General features: G+C 37.0%; 1 protein-coding gene, 1 non-coding gene and 1 pseudogene across 2 annotated transcripts; 2 read left to right on the top strand and 1 right to left on the bottom strand.

Moving 5' to 3' along the window:
- Positions 1–438: 438 nt before the first annotated feature.
- LOC111886128 (small nucleolar RNA R71) lies at positions 439–542 on the bottom strand. The gene has a single exon (XR_002848321.1). It is a non-coding gene; the product is annotated as a small nucleolar RNA R71 (small nucleolar RNA).
- A 974-nt stretch (positions 543–1,516) lies between these two features.
- On the top strand, positions 1,517–2,248 carry LOC111886005 (uncharacterized). The gene has a single exon (XM_023882247.1). The coding sequence runs from the start codon at positions 1,517–1,519 to the stop codon at positions 2,246–2,248; it is 732 nt and encodes a 243-aa protein (XP_023738015.1).
- Positions 2,249–11,168: 8,920 nt separating this feature from the next.
- Positions 11,169–12,644, top strand: LOC111886006 (auxin response factor 7-like; annotated as a pseudogene).
- The last annotated feature ends 11,426 nt before the right edge of the window (positions 12,645–24,070 follow it).

The following is a 24,070-nucleotide window of genomic DNA, read 5'->3' as shown; positions in this document are numbered from 1 at the left end:
GAAGACCCCACTTTCGGGCATGAATTCGACTTTGACGACGAATTAGCCATTATCATGGCTAACATCGATGAAGTCCCCATGGGGGAATGGAAGAAGAGGATGTGTGACGATACCGGCCCAGGACTTGTGCAACCCGCAATTCCCGCTACTGCTACTTTCGAGCTAAAGGGCCACATACTCGCTCAACTAAAGGAGATTCCCTTCTTTAGAAAACACCACGAAGATGCGTATAAGCACTTGAATGAAGTCAATGATGTAGCTGATTACTTTAATGTTCCAAATGTACCTCGCGAGACCCAGGTAATTCGCATGCTTCCAGTTACATTCAAGGGTGCCGCAAAAAATTGGCTCAAGTCAGTCCCTCCCGGGTAGGTCACCACATGGGCTAAGATGAAAGAAGAATTTATTGACCACTTTTGCCCACCTTCTAAAATAGCCAAATTGAAGAAGGCCATTGCTAACTTTGAACAAGTTGGAGAGTCACTGTATGAAGCTTGGGAGAGGTACAAGAGCCTGCTAAGGTATTGCCCACACCATGACCTTAATAGCCAACAAAAAAGTCTCCATCTTCTATGATAGAGTCAATGTCACAACAAGGCAGTTACTTGACTCGCAAGGCCCGCACACAAAGAAGCCACCCCCGGTGATCAAAGAATTAATTGAAGAGCTCTCTAAACATTCTAGAGAGTACCACAACCCACGAAATGAAGTAAGTAGGGGGTAGTGAACACGGTCAACGATAGCATGGTGGCAATGATGGCTAAACTAGACAGTTTAGATAGAAGAATGACAAAGATGGATCAAACAATCCATGCTATCCAGGTGGGATGTGAGAATTGTAGGGGACCTCACCTAACTGAAGATTGTGATTTGGATGAGAATGAAAACAAAAATGCGCAAGTTTTCTATTCAAGTGGCGACAGATACGATGAGAATTGGCGGAAACCCAAGAAGGAATGGCTCCCGTATGAAGAATACAAAAAGGCAAAGGAAGAGAAATGCAAGCAAAAAGAGAGGGGTTTCTATCAAAAGGAAGAACCGGTTGTGGAAAAAAGATCCGATTTAGAAGAAATGTTCACAAGATTTATAGCCGCGTCCGAGAAGAGACACAATGATCATGATGCTGCAATACAAGAGACCAGAACTATACTTAGGAATCAGTAAGCATTTATTCTTAACATTGAGAAACAGCTAGGACAACTTGCACATCAAATAATCGAGAGAAGACCGGGTGAACTTTCAAGTAAAACCGAGAATAATCCAAGAATGGAGAATGTGAATGCTATAACATTTAGTTCAGACCCCTGCACAGAAGGTCTCAACTAAGGTGCAAGCAGAAAAGACATAAGAGTTGAGTTCAGCTAAGCCCGACCCAACTCGCCCTGTCCCTCTAATGGACTTGACGAGTCCATGCCCTGATGACAAATATGTTGTTTCCTTAATGCCTTACAGGCCTCCTTTGCCATTTCCAATTTGAGCCATACCTGATGAAAAGGTCAAAGCATACAAAGCTTTCATGGAACATGTTAAAGCCCTTCAAGTCAACATCCCATTTATTGAAATGATGGTTCAAACACCCAAATATTTAAACTTGCTTAAGGGTCTCTTTGCTGCTAGAAAAGATATGGCAGAAGTCGCAGAATTAGTATTGAATAAACTACCAGCAAAGAAGGGCGATTCGGGAAGCATCTCGATTCCTTGCCAATTTGGAAATATACTTGCTACTCAAGCATTGACCGATTCGGGTGCAAGTATTAACTTAATGCCTTTTTCTTTCTTCAAGAAGCTAAATTTACCGGAGCCAAGGTTTATTAATATGAAGATCCATTTGGCAGACAAGACAATCATTCGTCCAAGAGGTGTTTGTGAAGATCTTCTCATAAAAGTGGACAAATTTGTATTCCCCATGGACTTTGTAGTGCATGACATGGAAGAAGACCCCAAAATTCCAATTATTTTGGGGAGACCATTTTTGAATACCGCATACACATTGATAGATGTATGCGAGTCCACACTAACATTGAGGGTAGGAGATGAGTCAGCTGTGTTTAAAGCTGTACCAGAGATTAAGCAAGAAGAAACAAGAAAAGAAGAAGTTTCCTTCATTGATTTGGATGATGAAATACTCCAAAAAGAACTTGCACTCTTACAAGAAGAAGATCCAGGTAAATTTCTACTATCTTCTGGAGGAAATAATGATGTTAAAAAAAGACTTAGAGGAGATAGAAAAGCTGCTGAAAGGAACTGATTCAGAAAACACAATGGAATGTGAGGAATTCGCACCGACTCGGCGAGTCGAGTCGACAGAATCGACGAGTCCAGTCGAAAATTTCAGCAATTTGGATTATCTTGACCTTGTCACCAGTCCCTTGCCTGATTTGGACATGAAGATTTTTCCTAATTCTTTAGAAGATCAATCAGCAGAAGGCGGAATTGTTAAAGGGTATGGTGACTTTCAACACGTTCAAGTAGCTTGCCTCGATACAATGATGCAAGAATATGAAGACATTCGACTTGATGAGGAGGCAAGTTTTGGAGAAGAGGAGAATGCAACGGTTAGGAAAGATGATGCTGATAACCCATTCATTGAGTCACGTATAACCAAACCTAGAGCCCGAGTTTTTACCAATTATGAAGTAATTAAGTTTAAGGAAGGAGAAGTACAAAAGAGGGTTCAAGAGAATGGGGTGAAGAAGAAGACGGTGGGGAAAAGGAACATCCATGCAATTGAAGAAGATGCCACAAGGAAAAAGACAGAAGAATTGAGACGGACATACAAGAGGAAGGTACATGCCTATAAGACGAAGTATAAACCGCAAAAGATTAGGCGTTCATTCCCGATGCAGGGAAATGAAGAAATGTAGATGGGAAGGAGTCCAGCTAATGACTCCTTAAAAAGAAGCGCTTGACGGGAGGTAACCCGTTTTGAGAGTTTGCTTTCTTTTATCTTTCTCGTTCTAGTTTTTGTTTGATTTTCGTTTTTAGGATTTTTCTTATTCTGTTTTCATCTTCTAAATCATCATACATGACTGCTTGAGAGTACGCATGGTCTGAGTGTGGGGTGGATTGAAAATTCTTTTATGAATACATGACAAAATGATCTAATTTTTGAAATGTTTGCAAGTGACTCGGTGAGTCTAACCCTGACTCGACGAGTCTACGTAGAATCCAGATGAGTTTCAATTCGCGACTAGACTCGCCGAATAGGACCCTGACTCGACGAGTCGATTTTAATTACAGAAAAAAAAAATTATATCTTTACATCTGGTAAAACTAGGGTTTTTACCCTAATGTGATCATATTCCATTCATACTCGCCGTGCGCCTACTCTTATTCTCTCTCAAGCACTCATCAAGTTCTTCACTTTTTCTTTAAAATTCTCGAATTCCATCAACCAAGGTACTTAATTTCTTCAATAATTCTGTTAAAGTCATGATTTTTAGATGTTATAAAGTATCAATTTTATAGAACACCCATTCTTGAAGTTTAGTGAATTTTTAGGGTTCTTGATTTTGGATTAATTGTGGTATTTTGGATGGATATTCTTGCTTTAATACACCTTATGGACATCCCTGGACAAACCCTTGGAAAAATTTTGAGTTTTTATGGGTGCATTGGAACTGACCCGTCGACTGACTCGTGCAGTTCATCAGACTCGCCGAGTCGTTCATGGACTCGACGAGTCCAATCGGGAACCCAGAAAGATTTTGTTTTAATGTGTTTCTGTGTCTTCTGGATTGTTTGTTAATTGTTTTACAGGAACCATGTTTTCAAGGGGAAAAGGCTCTCGTGGAAGTCAAGGAGATTTTCCTTGGTTGCATTTTCCACAAATCAACTCAAATTCAACAAGAACCAAGTGGAAGAAGAAGCTTGCGGAGCTCCAGAAAAAGGAGATATGTGCTCCCAATACAATTGATTGGGAATGGTTGGGGAGAGTTCGTTATGAAGAAGAGTTGGCCCCTTATATATTCAAGGCATTTGTACACAATGCAGTATCCATTACATGTGATGGATGGAGTTGTGTCTTCCGTATTCAAGAGCCGACTTATCGTGAGCTGTATCTGGAGTTCTTTTCCACAATACACTTCCAGGGTGTGGATGATTATTATAACCCCGGAAGTATTACTTTTTGTCTTGGGGGTGAGCTTCGTCATTGTTCAATGGTCGAACTAGCTTGGAGTTTGGGGATATATGACCAACAAGTGTTCAACATGGATGCATTTCGTACATTTTTGGAGCATTGCCATATAGCATTTCCGGATGGGAGCACAAGTTCAAGTTGGTGGAACACCATTGCTAATAAAGTTTACATTCCAAAGTCGGCTCAAGAAGGGAGCATACGATCACCTACACACTGCCACATTCACCGGCTTATTTCAAACACCATTAACCAAAGGAAAGATGATGACAAGGTTTCTAACCTTGATTTTTTTCTTTCTTTGGAGCATCATTACACCCAATACTTTTTGCAACATTCCATGGTGCATCGCTTCATACTTGGCGGAGGGAGCGGTCAAGGACCGCAAAACTTCAAAAATTAATAGTGGCATGTTCGTGACACGTTTAGCCCATTCTTACGGGTTAATGGCTAGTGGTGCTTGGAACTTGCTGACGGAGATCCCGACATCCCCTTTAATCCTATTCTTTTCCGCAAGGCACACATTATTGAAGATTATGGAGGGGGTCATTATGCTATCCCACATGACGATCCGGTGATCGGGCCCGAGGCACCGGGACGGAGGGTTCGATCGAGACGTGAGCGGGAAGTGGAGGAAGAACCGCCGGTGATTCCGGTGGACAATGACGAAGTACCAATGGATTAGTACAATGTCGAGATGAGGAGGCTCCAAGACCAAATGGCGAGGGGTATTAATTTTAGTAACGAATCCCACGTGCGACTTTTTGACCATTATCATATTCCACACATTGATGGGGGTAACTTTCCCTACATTCCTTCTTGGGATGATATCATTAACGCAAGGCGAAGTGGAGCTGGTGGGGGCGGGGCTGTGCATGGCCATGATGAGGAAGAAGATGATGATTAGTTTGTTTTATGTTTTATTGAACAATTTTTATTGTTTTTTTATTTTGGTGTGTTTTAAACTCTTAATTAGGACTTAAACTCTTATGTGCTTGATGTTTTATTTGCCTTGGTTTATTTCAAAATTTGGTTTAGGAAATGCTTGCATAAGGAGTCTAGAGTATGTGAGAAAAACATGGAAACGAGTCAAGAGAGGTCGACGTATTGAGTCTAAGTGTCGAGTCCGGTTCGAAAGGGCTTATGAGTGAACATTTACTGAAGCTATGGGAAGTTTTGAAGTCCACTAGAAGCTGGATTCAGGATAGAGTTAATTATTTTTCACCCAGCGACGACTCACCGAGTGCAATTAACCTACTCGACGAGTCGCAACGCGTTTTCACGATTTCAACAATTTTGCGCTAGTACTCGACGAGTCGTTTATATTACTCGACGAGTCCTTCATTTATTTACCACAAGGGCTGCTGATGGCTACACCACTTGACAACTTATTCTTTGCAATCAATTACTGAAGGTTTTACAGTATTTTCCTGCACATTTGAAGCTACCCACATGCGATTTGATGCCCAAGACACGGATGAGCTGTTCCCATGGCTTAAGTCGGTTGAAGTAGGAGCTTAATAGAAGATGATCAGCCTATCAACTGCTACCCCAGGGGAGTTTGTTCCAATTCCCTCTTTATTTTATTGTTCTTTATCATGCATTACATGCAATGAGGACATTGCATAAATTAAGTGTGGGGTAGGGGGTTGTTTTCATCTTAGTAAATTTAGAATCTTAATTTCCTAATATGGGTCGACTTTAAAAAAATTTCATACAAAAAATGTTTCTTAGGACTTAATTTAGAAAAATTATGGTAAACTGTTAATTAGGAGTCCATGTTAGAATTATGTTGATGATTGCATGAAGATCCAAATGTTTAGTTGAGCCTATATACGTTCTAGTGCATTTGTGGCTTCCTTATTCCAGTGAAATCATGGGACAAAAACACGACCTCACTTAGCCCGAAGGATGCAATATGTTTAGCATCGTGTACCAGAAATGTATCCAGGAAATTATTATTTTAGCCAATAAAGGTTGAAGTTGAGCGCCCCTGCTTAAGCATGTAGGGTTTTGAGTGAGAAAAAGTGAGGTACATGTAATTTAAAGAGAGAGAGAGAGAGAGAGAGAGAGAGAGAGAGAGAATTACAAGAAAAGTTGTAAGAATTTTGGAGCAACTAAAGTGAAGATCAAAAGATCAAAATTCCAAAAGTTCAAAAATTGAAGATACCAAAAATCAAACAACGAAGGTGGTGAATTCAAAGAAATCAAAGATCAAATTATCAAGGAAGTGAAGAATTCAAAAGAGCTCCATAGTGGTATCATAAATTGTAATTCTAGATTATGTATGCTTGGGTTGCTCAATTGAAAATACCTTGAGGATAGGAGGTTTTCTACGGATGGATTCGGAGGGATGCATAAAATGAGCATTGTTCGGGATAAGTGGGTGAATGTTTATGAGGATTGTAAGTATTTGGAATATTGGGAGGGGGGGGGGGGGGGTTAGGAAAATTCTAGACACAAATGCACGCGTTGCGGTCTTGGCGTAATGGCTGGGTTAGATTGGAGTTGTCCTATGTGATTCTAATGTGCTAAAATTCAGTTTTGCTTGGGGGCAAGCAAAAGTCAAGTGTGGGGTATTTTGATAGTTGCATATTTAGCCTTATATTAAGTATAGATTTTTATCATTTTCTAGCTAATTTATTGCATATCATGGATAAAAGAGACTTAAAAGTGTTTGGATTGTGTTTTCAGTCCAAAAGCGAAGCTCGGGAGTAAAAGGAAGCAGGAGAAGCGGTTGGGAGCTCGAGAGTTGAACAAAGAAGAAAAATGCTAAAAATATAAGGTACTCGGGGAGTAGGGTCGACTACTCGGCGAGTTGCATCGAAGAATCGAGAAGATAAGGACTCTCTGACTTACCGTACACGGGAATTAAGTGATAGACTCGACGAGTCGGTGCAAATCTATAAAAACGACTGCTCAGATCAACACAAGAGATTCAGAAACACTTAAGGAGGAGCAAGCTGCAAATTAGAGTCAAGAGAGATCTGGAGAACGAAGATACAACCCTAAAACTAATTCCGAAGGAGATTTGAGGCAAATTTACATCATTCTTACTTTAATCTATTGCTCTTCATCATGTTTAGACTTTTAGATTTCATTTTTGTGCTGTTAATCACCTCAATTATGAGCTAAAACCTTTAAACTTCTGTTTGGGAAGACAGTATTGAAACTATGGTTTGATATATGGTAGGATTAATTTAATATTGGTGATTTTGTTGATTCTATCTTGTTAAAGAGCCTAATGTGTGAATGACAACTATTTTTCTGTTAATAGGAAGATAATTAAGCTGCATGAACATCTCTTAATTGCTACCTCATATAATTTATGTGACCACTTTATTATATGACTAGGATTAGCGATTGTGAAACTAGAATTAATAGAAAAATAGGTAAATTCATGTGTGAGCTTGTGTGATGACCATCAACAAGAGGTTAGCTAAAAGACCAAATTAGTTAGCTATTACAAGTCTAAATTAACCCGAATAAATAATCTAGTGAATTAAATTAAATTAGACAACTGGCCACTGTTTGAGTTAGTTTGTTCTCTAAGGGTTAGTGCAGCGAACGTGAATCTAATCACTTGAATCGGTAGCCAATAGAAGAATTAATCCATTGCACTATTACCATAATATCAACCATAGGATCAATTGAGTTGAACTGAACGGAACTTCCCTTCGTCATTGAATTTAGTTGAATCTTTGCTTTTCTAGTTTTTAGTCTAAGTAATAGTTAGTAAGTTTCTAGTCTTGTAAAACTAGAGAAAACCCATTTTATTATTTGAGTTTAGATAAAATTAGTTTTTAGTTTTAATTTGCGGTTCCCTATGTTCGATACCCTACTTATTTAGCTTTACCATAATTGATAGGTCCACTGCCTTTGTGTGTTTATTTTATAATTAAAAGTAGGTTTAAAACTAGTTCGTTTCACACACATCAAGGTATTTCAGCTGCTCAAAATTCGAAATACTACCTGGCCTCAGAGACTTGAACCACTTGCCCACGTTTCCTGTTAGGGTACAGGGGAAATAGGTGTAGGTGATGTTGAGAGATGTCATCGTCCACTCGTATTTGTCGATGTGGTCATTTGGGTCAGTAGTACCATCATATTTTGGTATGTTTGGTATCATCGCAGTGTGCGTAATCTTGTATTGTAGCAGTTCATTGCTGAAATTAGAGCTTGCACTTCGCATGGGCTGTCCATGTACGAGTACGACATACTGCTATATGCCAGACGTTGTTGTTCCTGGTAGGGGCTTGATATGGGCATATTTAGTTATAAAATTCATGCATTATCTTAATACTTTATGTTTTTTTTTGTCTCATTTAATGAACAAAAGGTGCTTTATTAGTTTAGAATTTAATTTTTCAGCAACAATGACATGCTCGGATGGAAAAGGAAGCGGAACTACCGATTGGAGGCTTGGATCTTGGATTTTGAAGAAAGAAGGATGTTGCTGGACAGCTTGACCTCTCATCAGTGTTTTGGCCATATATCATGAACCATAACTCCGATTGAAGAGATTCAAAATTTTCTGAAAACTAGACACAATTTCGGACGACTTTTGTGTTTTGAAAAAATGCTGATTCCAAACGGACTCGACAATTTGGGCCTCAACTCGACGAGTCACGTCGAACATTCGCGATTCTGGACGCTGACTTGCCGTACACGGGTTTTAAGTGACGGACTTGCCGAGTCGGTCACTAGACTCAATGAGTCACCTCTGTTCTGTGAAAATCTATATAAAGAACATTCCTGGCCAATACCCTAGCATATAGATGAACCCTTGGAGGCCAATTGTCGACTAAAGGTGCTGCTGGAGCGTGGGAAGCTAAGGAATCAACCCTACATTCAATTTTAAGGAGAATCAAGGCAAAATCAAGTTTACTCTTTACCTAATCTCTTGTTTGAACTATGTTTTTACCAATTGATTTCGTTTTTGAGCTTGTTTCTATTGTAATCATGAGCTAAAACTCATACCTTCTGTTTAGGATAGATGATTTTGTGATTATGGTTTGATTTTGTGGTTGGATTAATTAAATTTGGTGAACTTTGTTTTATTAAGCTTGTTAAAGAACCTTATGCATTAACCATAACTAATTTCTGTTAATTATCAAGTAATTAAGCTGCATGAACATCTCTTAATTACTTACCTCATGTGATTTATGTGAAAACATAGTTATGTGCCTAGGATTAGCGAACGTGAAACTAGGATTAACTAGAAAGTGGGTAAATTAATGTGTGAGCTTGTGTGACAAACCATCAACAAGAGGTTAATTGAATTAGTAATTTGATTAACTAATTACAAGTCTTATTTAATCCCAATCAATAAACTAGGAAACTCATTGGTTCAATCAAATGATCACCGCTTGAATTAATTTGTTTTCTAAGAATTAGTAATAGCGAACGTGAACCTAATCACACTAATCAGTAGCTAATGTGAATTAATCCATTCCACTTGTTGTAAAATAAACCATAGGAATAAATTATTCGAACCTAAACAGAAGTCTCCTTAATTATTGAATTTAGTTGATTTTTATTTGCTTAGCTCTTAGTTTCTTAGTTTAAGTTTTAGTTAATTGTTTAAGTTTCTAGTCTTGCAAAACTAGAGCAAACCTCCTTTCTATTACTTGTTTAATTTAGATAATATTAGCATTTATTTTAATTGTTTACTGTTCCCTGTGTTCGATACCCTACTTACCTGAACTAAAATACTAATCGATAGGTACACTGCCTTTCGTGTGTTTGTATTTGTGTTTAAGTTAGTAGGATTAAAACTAGTGCATTTTACACACATCAGGGCTCGCGTATGTCTGGTTGTGCATGGCTAGTGGTGAGATGTACAGTTGTTATTGTTGTAAGTTTGGCTGTGATCCAAATTAACGGAATGCATATTGCCCTATCGGGTGAACTATATATAGGTTTGCTCCTGTGTACTGTTGCGTGGACGGTTTGAATGGTTGAGTGGTCGCCATGAAGAGGTTGAATTCAGGTGCTACTGAGAAAAGAACGCCAGGTCCATAGGAGCTGGATCCCGGGTTTATCGAGGTCTGCACACATGTGACTTGTGGCTGAGATACTTTTGGGATTAAACATGGAGCCTGTTGTGAAAACGGGTTGAAGGCCGGTGGTTGTTGTACAAACAACGACACGTGGGACAAGCCTGCCATGGTGGCATGTGGGTAGACCATCGATGAATATTGTGACTACGGTTGAATATTGCGAGGGATCCAAGTTCTGGTGCCCGAAGTGTGGGGAAACGATTGTTATTACGAAACAGGTATCTCTGTTTGCTGTGTTACGACAATCTGTGGATTTGTGGTTTCGATTGATGCTTGTAGAGGTGGGTTAACTGTTCGACACCATAGACTGGCTATGTAGGCTGCCACCGTTTCAGCTGCAGATGTGGATGGTGTCTGTGAGACTCGCGTACGATTTGAAGCATGTTCTTCCTGGATGGGAACTTGCCCTCCATCTAACGGTTGCATTAGAGACACTAGGCTTGTTTCCAGTGCTCTTGACGTCGCCATAATTTCGTCTGCCATTTTTTCTCTTTGGTTGTGCTTCGTGGATGTATCATTCTGGAGATACGTCCGGATGGCGCCAAATGTTGTGATATGTCAGAGATTGTTGAATTGAGATTGAGGGCACTACTAGAAAACATCCCTTTAATGACGCGCAAACAATGACACGCGCTGATAGAGGACACGCATTTGAGTGTGCCCTAAAAATAATGTTAGTTTTGCAAAATTTGAAGGATAAAGGACACGCATTTGTACGTGCCCTAAAATTAGTGTTAGAAAAGAAAAAAAAGGAAATGCGGAGGGCGCCTTTCATAACATGCGTGTCATCTAAGTGTGTCACTTTATAATTTTTTAATGAAACACGCGTTTTAAGGCTGAATTTCACCCGCCTATTGGATCCAAAAAAATTAAACCCCCCGCCTCTTCCGGTTAGCAAGAAAAAAGCCCTAGGGCTTCGTCTTCATAGTAGAATTGCTCTTGATTTCGTGATCAAATGCCAAACGAAGATGATGATAACGATCATCGTCTCGGCGGAGTCACCCCAACCTCCATTTTCATGCGACCCTTCAGCACCTACATCGCTATATCCCTTCTGTAACGTCAAATTACCTACTCCCAACCGCACTCACAACGTTGTTTTACAACTTACTTTAGACGAGAAAGTTTTGCAGTTGGTTCACAAAGCTCTGGGGATTCCTCTCCTTGGGATCTCCGCTTACGAGCGACGGTGGTTTAGGGGAAGGAAAATGGCAGTGATGGGTGGGTTCAATCCCTTAGATTCGCTTCTAATCCGACCTCCATCTCATCTAACATTTTTCGATCTTACAAAGAAGAAGACGACTCAACCAGCTAAAACATAGGTCGGACTCGGTAGATGAATACCTAAATGATTTTCAAAAGCTAATTGATTTTTGGTTTAGCTTTCTCTCATCTCTGGTGTGAAGGTTTGACTTTTTTTCATCACTATTTCCTATTTTTGATGTTTAACTAATCGTTTTTCTAATTTCTATAAAATAATTTTTTACTAGTTTTCCATTTATCCCTACTCCATCTTTATCTTCTCTAATATTAAGGCTTTTTATTTGAAAATGTGATTTCAAGAATGACGACCTTATATTCTTTTTCCAGAACTGGAAGTCTAGAAGGATTGTAAGCTTATTTGAATTGATATCTTTTCTGTTTTGTTTTTGGATATGTTGTAGAAAGAAACTTAACAAATTGACTTGTTTCATGATTATAGTATTTGTTTGTTTTTTCTATTGGGTTCTCTGCTTCATGGCTTCCAGACTGTTCATCTGCTCACTGATAACTGGTCGCTGCTAATTTTTTTTCTTAAAATCACAAGCAGGTTTTAATATTTGGTTCTTGGTTATTAATCACACTAGATCTTTTTTGCATTAAAATCAACGTGTTACACAAAGGTAAATAGTAAATAGTAATACTACATCTTTTTTGCATCAAAAACATATTTTGTTGAAGTTGATTTATGTAAATTTTATGATTAAGGACTTTTATCAAACACTTGGTCTGGGTAGGTTCAGAAACATGGGTCTGGAGGAAGAACTATTGACGTGACACGTTATAAAGTGTATGAAGAGCTTAGACATGATCTGGCATGCATGTTTGGTATTGAAGGTCAATTAGAAGATACACAAAAGGACTGATTGGGAAACTTGTTTATGTTGATCATGAGAATGATATATTGCTTGTTGGTGATGACCCATAGGAGTAAGTCGCTAAACTTCATCATCTCCTTCTGTAATTCTTTATATGGTCATGACTTTTACCTTTTTTTTAACAGAGAATTTTTGAGCTGTGTTCAAAGCATAAAGATACTGTCGTATTTTGAAGTACAACAGATAAGTTTAGATGGGGATTTGGGTAACATGCCAGTCCCTAATCAAGCTTCTAGTTGGACTGATAGTGGGAATCCATGGAAAGGGCAATGTGAAGACAACTCAGCTACGTCTTTCAACAGGTGAATGCTTTATGAGGTGTGAGGGCATATCTGTCTTATTAGATTCCGAGGGATCAATGAAGAAGAAGTATGTATTCTTGTAGGCTTTCTGATATAGAGTTTCCTGTTAGTGGCTAGTGGTGAGTGTGCTTCCCAATGCTAAATATGAGGTGAATGTGGCTTGCTTTCACCCTTTCTTTGGGGGTGGTATTTCTATGGCACAATATCCTAACACTTTGTAGACATTAGTTTATATACTGACTAGGTTTCACGTTATATTCACAGGACAGCGGAAGAGCTTGGATTAGAAAAACACTCATTCAAGCTAAGTTTGATCTTATTTTATTTTATGGTTCAATGTACTAAATTATTCTTGACTTGTTTTAACTACTGTCTTCTTGAGGAGTTTTTAGCCTCTTTATGAAGCATAACATGCCTTAAATGGCTACCATAGTTTTTTCTATATAAAGATGAACATATCATCATTTAAGTTTATGATTTCAACTGCTAATTTATGTAGTCAGATCACATGCCTATATTGCTGATGTTAATTGTTCTTTCCTGCAGACCACTTAGAAAAATTGGAGTAACTTTTGAATGGGATCTCTGTACTAAAATAGTTCACACCTCGTGCAATGGACTACCTACTCTTATGCGTGGAGTGCATCTCCACCAAGTACGTGGTTTGTTGATCAATTGTAATTTCCAAGTATTTCATGTATTTTGTAGTCATTTGGTGCCTAACATCACTATAGGGACAAACTAAGAGATTTTTAATATTGTGATGAGATATTCATGTATTTTCCATGCTAATGATTTGACTTTGTTTTTGTTATTTCTGGCTGACGTGCATCACGTGAAATTCGAGACCACCGAGTGGTTTGATCGACTTGAGGGCTCTGCTCGGAGGATGGAGTAGCGGATCGTGTCCATCAAATTTGGAGGAGGCGGTGAATAAAATGGACGAAGAGAATCAATATGAGGTTGGTTTAGAAAAGGTTGGAATGGAGCTGGGAAAGAGGAAAGTTACATGTATGCTTCGCTCCTAACTTCCTTTTCCTTTTTTTTGCTGCCTATAAAGTGTTCGATGAAATGCTTCTGTGGTGTTTCTATTTCAGGATACTTTAATAATGAGATCTTGTTCCTGACTGTGTCCTAGTCTCTGGATGTACAACTAAGGCATGATATTTGGGGGTTTCTTTCAAGAAGCAAATTCAATGGGAGTTCCGAGACTCGGATTGATTATGGTCTCAATGAAATTCCAAAGGATGTGGCGATTGCTTATTGTTTCAATGAAATTCCAAAGAGGAAACCTTCATCCATAAAGCCTTAGCTTTGAATCAGTTCACCGACCTTATCAGAATGGAGATACATATGTATACTGTGTATGGTTGTAAGAAAATTGATGATATATTTAATAATTAAAATGTTTTTTGGTATTTAGATTGCACTGAGTGGTTATTCGGAGGTGCTAACATGGATTCTATGCTCATACAAAGAAAATTTTGCTATGTTAAACCGTAAAGTTGACAAATCAACCGCAGTTATTTTTGGTAATCCTCACTCTGCAGATTTTGAGGTTTCTTTGCCTTGTATCATTATGCCTCAAACTTGTATTGTTTTTCTATTAAATAATAATAATAAACTTGTCAATTGTGGATTCAAGCGCAGCTAAAGATCCTAAATCACCATGGATGCCATTTTCTATGTTGTTTGAAGCAGTTTCTGCTAAAGTTGAACCTGATCATGTGAGATTGGTGCATATTTTGTATGAATCTTTTAGGGTATGTTTTGTATTTTTGTGTTTTTTAAACTTTGTATACAAACGAAAGTGTTTAAAATCTTATTTGGTGATATATTTAGGAGAAAAAAATGAGTCAAGAAGAGTTTACTAAGAAGTTGAGATCGGTTGTTAGGGATCAAATATTGAGGTCAACAATATCCAACCTCCAATGCAAGAGTTTACTAAGAAGTTGAGATCGGTTGTTAGGGATCAAATATTGGGGATCAAATATTGAGGTCAACAATATCAAATATTGGGGATTAAATATTGAGGTCAACAATATCCAACCTCCAATGCAAGAGTTTACTAAGAAGTTGAGATCGGTTGTAGACCATTAAAAAAACAATTTTTGTAATTTCTAAGGAGGCTCATTGTGAAATAGGTGGTCACATTGTGATAAGCCCCAAAAAGATGTTATTTTGTTTAATAACTCCTACCCATTTTGGTCGTGATTTTCTTATTTATATAATTAGACATACACATAACACATGCCCTTATTACTTTGGGGAGCCTTTCTTTATGATAATTCACCAAGATGAAACTTTAGGTCATGTCAAACTTCGCATTCAAAAGAAATTGCAGGTTCCTGATGATGACTTCTCCAAGGTACTTACTTACTTATATTAATTAATTCAAAATTCAAATTAATAAACTTTGTGCCATTCTATCCTACTTATTATTTTCCTATTCTGGAAAACCTCAATGCTTCTTCTGCTTTAGCATTGTGCATTGTTCAGGATGAATCATTACTGAAAGCAATTGAGGTAGGTATTTTTACATTATCCTACTAAAAGTTCAAAAATTTTGCACACTTGTCACCATTAATAATAATAATTGGTTTCATGTTTATGTAGTGGTGGCACCATTTTTGGGACACGTGTCACCATTAATAATTGGTTCAGGTTTATGTAGTGGTGGCACCATTTTCAGTTGGCAGTGTAAATTTCAGATTTCACTTACGAAAGGTTTCCATTCTTTTGACAGATGAAAAGGTATGTAAAACTGTTTTCTCATTTTCAAAACCATTAACTCATGTTTATTTAATCTGTGATTTTGATTATCTAGTGTGACATCCCCATTTTCACGGCCAGAAAAGACCGATTTTGTTTATGCTTTATAAAAATCAGAGTACTTCTTTTAATAAAAATGTTGCGGAATTTGTTCCCAGAAAAATATGATAAATACGTTATTAAAACATTTTCGAAGAAACGTATTTTATTCATTTTAAAACGTTTGGGATGTCATCGTTAATACAGAAACATAAGCATAGACAGAGATTACATTTATTTACACTAGTGATCTACATCTCTTTAAATCTCTCAGTGTAATGTGACTTCATATCAACACCTGTGATATAAATAAACTGAGTGGGTCAGGTTGGGAAACCTGGTGAGTACATAGGGTTTTCAACCCACAATAATATAATTATTATGTTCAAACAATCAAACAATCAACCCAATTACCCATCCTCATTATCTTCGTTATTCTTAAGGATCTATCCTAAGAATCAACCATTCCTCGTTCATACATTCCTAAGGATCATCCTAAGGAATCGGAACGAAGTCCATCGTCACCGGGGTTTAGGCACTAAGTCTGCATAGTCGCCCGAATTTATACATTAGGCACTAAGTCTGCATAGTCGCCAGGGTTTTGGCACCAAGTCTGCATGATCGCCAGGGTCTAGGTATCAAGTCTGCATGATCACCAAGGTTTAGAGTATACCGGGTGAACACATCGTTCACAACACCTATAGGTTGCGAGCCTTCTAGTGTTCCACTGGACTATCTAGAATAGTCTGTGGTTGTCATCCATACTCTGCTGAATGACGGGGACATCATTTGGGAAAAAGGCTTCTCACATCGTACACCTCTCACCCATACCTCATAGTCTATATCACCTCTCAACTCATTGTCCAACTCATATTTCATCTATTATATCTACCCATGTTTTACCCTAACATTTTCGTAGATATAAAATACATATATAGTTTAAATCATTTAAAACATGTATAAAATCTTTCACCGAGCATAGACAGCAAGTAAACAGACAATATGCACACATAGCACGTAGTAAATACTTCATATCTACGTGTAAGTTGAAGGGAACCATGCACTCACCTGAAAGGTGGTGACTCAGTACTTGGACAGCGCTTCGATACTCTCAAAACAATTTCCTTCGATAAAACCTAGTATCAATACCACTAGGGTTTAGTCTAACGATAACCGCGACAAATTAATAGTCTGACTATTATTATTATTATATAAGCGTTAAATAACACTCAATATAACTCATAATAATAGCCCAAATAATTATTTTAAGGACCTAATAACATTCCTATAATTATTTGAAAGCTATATTAAAAATTGCGTAATCGTAGCACACTTACAGCGAATTTTATCGAAAATCGGAACTTAATTGGAGCAGCGTTTTGAAACCGAAAAACTCATTTTTGTCGGGACTCCGGGAGCCTCTGGGCTTCCCTAGGGTGCTAAGGGTTTAACTAGGGCTTAGGGGACTCAAAAAGGGTTAGAGAGAGAAAGTAGTTTAGAGAGAGAAGTGAAAATGTGTGAAAAATCCGGAAGAATTCGCATGGTATTTATAGGGACCGAAGTTCGGATTTACGTTGGGCGTACCGAGGGTACGCTGGGCGTACTCCTCGGATAAGATCACCAGCTCGGACCCAGCTGTCTCGCACCCATCGGATGGATCAGATCGGACCTACGCGGGGCGTAACCTCTTCGGACGCGGGGCGTACTGCGAGGGTGGCGTGTCACAATCCAAAGCGAAGCCTTGATCAACAAGCGACGGCCCAAATGCAGCCACGTCATCCATCTCGCATCAGATTTCGCAATTTGCACCCTCAACTTTAAAAATTCGTAACTTTCGCGTACAACCTCCGTTTTCGACGTTCTTTATATTCACGCGAAGGTGGGAACGTACTCTACAACTTTCGTTTAGACTTCGTCGGCAAATTTGGGCTCGATTTTAAATTTTATATTATGAACGGGCCGGGACACGATTGGTCCGTTAAATCCTTATAACTTCTTCATTCGACGTCCGTTTTCGCCCATCTTTTTCTCGTTACGCTAATTTTAACGAGATCTTCGATTCTCTTTTAGGTTGTGTCGGCTAAAAACCGCTCGATCTAATATTCGAATTTCGGGTTGTACACTGCTAGTCCGAAACTTCGAAAAATCATAACTTCTTCATACGAAGTCAGATTTGGGAGTTCTTTTTATCGATGTTCTTAGTTTAACATATTCTACGACTTTCGTTTAGATCAATAAGGCTAAATCTCGCTCTATCGTAAATTCACTATTTACACTTCCCGGTATCGTGTCGGTTCCATCGTGAAACTTCAACGGGTCATAACTTCTTCGTTATAACTCGGATTTCGGCGTTCTTTATATGTACGGAAACCTTGTGACATATTCTAAAACATGGTTAAGATTATTTGTTCTAAATAATCTTTTGTCGAAAAGTCGTTTTCGACCCCTTTTGCCTCTAACTGACTAGCCCGGATTTGCGGGTGTTACATCTAGTGGAGCTCCAATGGTCCTCTACTAGAGATTCTTATGTGAATCTTGTTGTTTCATGGTATCATAACTGCAAATGTGATGGAAGGATCGGTTGATAGTGAGCTTCAAGTGAACTACAATAACATTCATAAGGTGAAGTAATTTTTCTAGCAATTTATGCAATGATGAATTGATGATAACTTATTTTGATTATACTCTCCAGGTATTATGGGAGACTTTTCTTGAACCCTGGAAGTTCCAAGTAAGCTTAAGAAGAGAGCAAGGAAAAAAGTGCCCTTCAAAACAGCCCAGTCATGACAGATGTTCATCTCGAGTCAACAATGAATCTCAATATCAATGTTACAAAATCCTTGATTGAGGTTGCTTTCAGAACACTTGTAATGTTTTCTAGCTATTTTCTCTAAAAAGATTCTATTTTGATGCCAGGTCATACTCACAAATGCAACAACAATGCCATTTGAAGTCAGATTCGATATCCCATTTGGTGTATCTCCCAAGATTCTGGACCCTGTATATCCAGGACACGAGTTTCCTCTTCCTCTATATTTAGCAGAATCATGTCGGATAAGATGGCGTCCATTAGGGAACACTTACCTATGGAGTGAAGCTTATAGCATTTCCTATATTATTTTTAATGAAAGTAAGATTGGACATTTGAGGTCATTTGTCTGCTACCCTAATCTAATCATATAGAATCTTCTCCTTTGATCTTACTGGAATATTATTTCCTATAGGGTCTAGAAATGGGATTATTACTAATAACAATAGATAATTACTTTTCTCTTCATGGGATTTTCAGGTATTATGTTGCTTGGCTTCACTATTTCCAAAAAACATAAACTTGTTTTGGCAAGATGAGGTACCAAGTTATGTAGTCAATAATCTTTATTTATTTTTATTTTTTAATGTGTTTGGAATTGGATTAGTTATGATGCTTTGACCTAACTCTAACTTATATATTGTTTTGGTAAGCTCTAGATTCCAAAAATGAAAGCTGTCAGTGACACTAACTCTAACTTATATAGTGTTTTGGTAAGCTCTATATTCCTATAAATGTCTTGGTATACTTCTTCAGAAAGGTGATAACACGATTTATGTTCGTGATAAAATCGTCTGGATGTACAAACAAGCAAATAATCTAGATTTCAAGTATTCCAGCACCTTGATAATTATTACTTTGCTATGTTTCACATTTAACCCTGTTTTCTAATATTGTTTTGGTTGAACATGTTATTCCTCAAATTTTAACAGATTCTTGAATTGTGACTCACCCCTGCAGCTTTCTGAATGCAGGCTTATTTTGGTGTTGGATTAAGTGGAGTTCTGGCTTGGTGTGTGCGAGTGGGAAGGAACCAACCCAATGCCCCTGGAGTTCTGGCACCTTCCATCGTTACTTCCTATGTATCCAGGTTAATCTACTCGTATTAATTCATGTCTCAAAGTGTGTATTCCAATATCAGGTATCATGATTTGTGTATTTATAAAATTTTGAAATAGGGTCTTGTTCAATGCTTTAGCTGTGTTTGCTCTAAGGGAGATCAACTTATCAAAAGTAAGTTACTTTTTCACCCTTTTATTTAATATTTTTGTGATTGAATGAAAGTCTTAATGAAAGTAATTGACAACCCTTTTTTGTAAATGATGTTGTGATTGTGGGAGAGGTGTTGTGTTTTTCTCTGTTGCTAGGTAACCTTCTCAACAACAGCATTCTACTTAAGTAGGTGAGTAATCAAGATTAAGGGAGACTTGTAATCATGTTTGGCATTCCTTTCCAGTAAGAAACAGAATTGTATGATTATTTGTTAGTTTTATAGGAATGTATAACCCATGTTAGCAATATATTATTTTTGTTCAACATTTGAATGATTCTTTGTATGACATTATGATTTGTGCAATTTATTTTATTTTTTTAGTATGAAATTTTATTTTATATTATGCAATGGATTGTATTTTTTGTATATGGTATTTTATTTCTATTATGAGAAATTAAATGCAAATTTAATTTAAAAATTAATAAATATATAAATTTTTTTTTTAAACATTTAAATTTACGATACGCAAAAATGTGTGTCATCTTCATTTATGACATGGCCTTTCTTGACAGGGGCTTTCTTGATACGCATTGCGTGTCATCAACACGCACGTCGTAAGGTTATGACACGTGAATGCGTGTCGTCTTCCTTTATGACAGGGCCTTCCTTGATACGCATTGCGTGTCGTAAACGTGCGTCGTAAATGAGCGTCGTCTCTCTTTATGACAGAGCCTTCCTTGACGCGCATTTGCGCGTCGTCTGAGCCTTTTACGACGCGCAATGAGCGTCGTAAAAGGCTTTTTTTCTAGTAGTGGGGTGAGAGTCGAGTTGGTTCCTTCTCCTGATATCACAAAACAAAAGAGAAAGATGATCGTTAGTCGACGTCCGGGAGGGATTCCCGGGACGAAGCTCCGACGATCAAGTTAGAATTGATTCTGAGAGAATAAAGGGTAATTCCCGGGAAAAAGAGAGGAAGAAGGGTCCTTTTATAGTTTATTGAGAGGCGCGTTCCTCCTAACTAATTCTGTTGAGCCTTCCCTCTTGAGACGTGATATGGCAGATCCGTATTGAAGGATCCTTCATCACGTCTTTTGCCTCGTCGCCTTATTGGCTACAGGAGAATCTTCGATATTATGATGATCGTGGTTGTTATCAGATGGACAAGTGAAAATCTCTGATTGGTCTTACGTTTGCTGGGGTATTTCTTCTTGGAGAAGAGGGCAAAGCATAATTCTGCCCCTTAACTACCATACCAGTGACTACGCGTTGGCAAAGGCCTGACCTTGGCCTCAGACTGGACACAACCAGATTCTAACCAGGCCAAGCTTGTCATTAGTTTGACTTCTCCATTTTTTGACGTTTTCCCTAAAGGATATGTTAGCACGCGCACACACACACACACAAATAGGTGTGTATCTATATTTTTTTATAAAATCATGTTTGTGTATATTTCTTTTATAAAAACATGTTTGAATAATTTTTTATATAATACGTGTTTGTATACATTTTATATATAAATGTGTTGAATACAAATGCATTTATTATGAAATAGGTGTTTATAATATATATATATATATATATATATATATATATATATATATATATATATATATATATATGTGTGTGTGTGTGTGTGTGTGTGTGTGTTTGTGTTTGTGTGTGTTTTTATAAAACTGTTGTATACAAACACTTATTTGGGTGCATATAAATATATATCTACAAAAGAAATGTATATGTTTACAATGAAATAGGTGTTTGTATACATTTTTTTTATAAAAATGTGTTTGCGTACAAATGTATTTATAATAAAATATGTATTTGTATATATATTTTTTTGTAAAATACATGAATGTATACATTTTAAAAAAAAACGGATTTGTATATATATTTATGTACTTAACAAATACCTATTTTTATAAATAGGTTTTTCATATACAAAAAAGTTTAAAAAAAAAAGGGTTTTTATATAGAAAATATTTTTTTTTTATAAATATGATTTTACAAAGTAAAAACATAATCGAAACAAAATCTTGAGCAAAAAAGTTTTAAAAAAACAAAAGTTATGATGAATTCATAACAAAATTCTAAAATTTGGGAAAAATGGTAAATTTTGGACCAAATTTGTAATAAAATTTAGAATCTGGGCCGAAAGTATAAATTTTGGACCAAATTTGTAATGAATTTTGAACTCTGGGCCAAAAATGAAATTTTTGAAAGTTGAATGACATATTGATCGGGTAAAAGGGTTAATTTGAATACGATTACCGGTTTTTGGGACTTAATTGTATAAAAAAAGATATAATAACTAAATCGATTATGAAACCAATATGTAAGGACTTAATTGCAGTTTTTCCTTAATTTATCAAGTTATGACAAACTAATAAACTATTTATTTATTCCTCTTAAATTATTTCTAACTATGTTAGCACATGATGGCAACTCTAAAAAGACTTTGTTGTTATTCCTAAAGTTATACCAGTTAATTATGACATTGTGCACTTATTTTCAATAGAATCTTCATACCATCGAATACAATAATATTACCTTGAAAAAGACCATGAGAAATAAAATATTTTATAGCAGCATGTAAATTGTTGAATCTATAATTCCTTTGTATAACTCTCATTTAACCGAACACAACACCGAGACGAGATTATCCACACCTTAATAGACTCGATCCACTTATTACAAACTCATAAATTCCATAATCTCCAACAGACACTCCTAACTAGTCAAGTCATATGTCTTCTCAAGATCAACTTTACATATCATCATCTTCTTTATTTATTGTACCAACCAATGATTTCACTAACATAAGGAATATCTAAAATTTATCTACCATAAATAAAAATAGATTTATCAAGGCTAATAAGATCAACCACCTTCATGCATCAACCTGTTAGCTAAAAGTTTTTCAATAACTTAGTATTGGACTCGTATGAGATTGGACGGTCTTTAATCCTTCAAAAAAAATTAGGAGTTTCTTTTTTTCAGTATCAGCATAATGAAGGAAGTGTTGCATATAGTCAGTGTTCTAAAAGGCGCGTCATGGCGGGCGCCAAGGCACGCCATGGCGTGAGGCGCGGCGTCGCCATTACGAAAATCTTCATAACGTTGCTGTTAGGCGTGGCGCGTGGCAAGGCATGATATGGCGTGCCATGGCGCGTTATGGCGTGTTATGACGCGTGTTTTTTCATTTGAGACACGTTTTTTTGCTCTTTTTTATACCTTTTCTAATCGGACATACAAGTATTGTGTTTTTTATTAACTTTCTGTTATTAGTTGTTGATATAACACTTCTAAAAACTAGGTATATTTGATATAGATTTATATTTATGCGGTAATATAATTATAAATTAATACAAAATCGCCGTCTTACATCACGCCTTGAAAAACGTCATGGCTCGCCATAACTCGTTAAGTTTGAGGTTTGGCCTTGCCGTCACACCACGCCTCACGCCTTTTAGAACCTTGCATATAGTCATAATGTTCATGGTTTTATGAAGCTCCTCAATAAAAGCACAAATATCTCATTCTAGAATATTTAATTAACAATTTTATAAAGGGAAAGATGAAGCCATATGGACCTGGTGTCCGACACTACCACACGACCACCCTGCAAGAGTAATCTCAACCTTAGTGAATCCTGTCTATATCATTTGTCCGGTCCAAATCTATCGGATTCAAAAACTTGTTACACTTGCTCATCTTAGTTCCGATAAATATCCGAATGTATCTCTATAATAATAGAAAATGCCAATTTTACTTATGCTATTTTTGATAACTACACCTCATCTACCATTTCACCTTTAACAAGTTGACGTCTTCTTTAACAAATCAACCAAAACCTTCAACTTAGATTTTTTTAGCATAATCCAAGGCATTTAGTTTTTCAAAAATCAACCAAAACCTTCAATTGGTTTAGCTTTTCAGAAAGAGCTACATCATTCATATTCTCCTCCTTCTAATTTTTCCATCGATTCATTTCCCATTTTTTGTGTTGCCATAATTAATTTATTACACTCAAATTATATTTTAATTGCTTAAGTTCATTTTTTAAGACAGTAAACTTGCTATCATCTATTTCAAAATCTGTATAATTCTATGTAGAGACCATAATTTAATCAAATCCTTTCAACGAAATCCAAGAATTAAACAACCTAAATGGAATCAACCCATAATATGAGTTCATTTTTCATAAATATAGGACAGTGGTCTGACCATACCCTCATTATAACACTAACAATAAGATTTAGAAAATTTTCCACAGCTCCTTCCGAAATATGAAAACAATCCAGTTTGCGCATTTTGTTACATTGACGATTCACTTTATTAAAATTCGAACCGCCCATAACATGACATAACTCGAAATTATAAATAAAAGCATTAAATTCATTAACCTTTGAAACACCAAAATATGTTCCAAATCTTTCTAAAGCATCCCGAACGACATTAAAATCGTCAAATATAATATGCTCACCTGGATGACGTTTCATAAACAATCCTATCAAATTCCATTACACTTTCCTTTTATGTCTCTCTTGAGTTTCTTATCAAAAAATACTTAAAGTTTAAAGTAACCCAATCTCCTTTATTA

The sequence above is a fragment of the Lactuca sativa genome, chromosome 1 (assembly GCF_002870075.4).
Source record: "Lactuca sativa cultivar Salinas chromosome 1, Lsat_Salinas_v11, whole genome shotgun sequence".
Lineage (NCBI taxonomy): Eukaryota > Viridiplantae > Streptophyta > Magnoliopsida > Asterales > Asteraceae > Lactuca > Lactuca sativa.
This window is presented reverse-complemented; position numbering and strand designations above follow the sequence as displayed.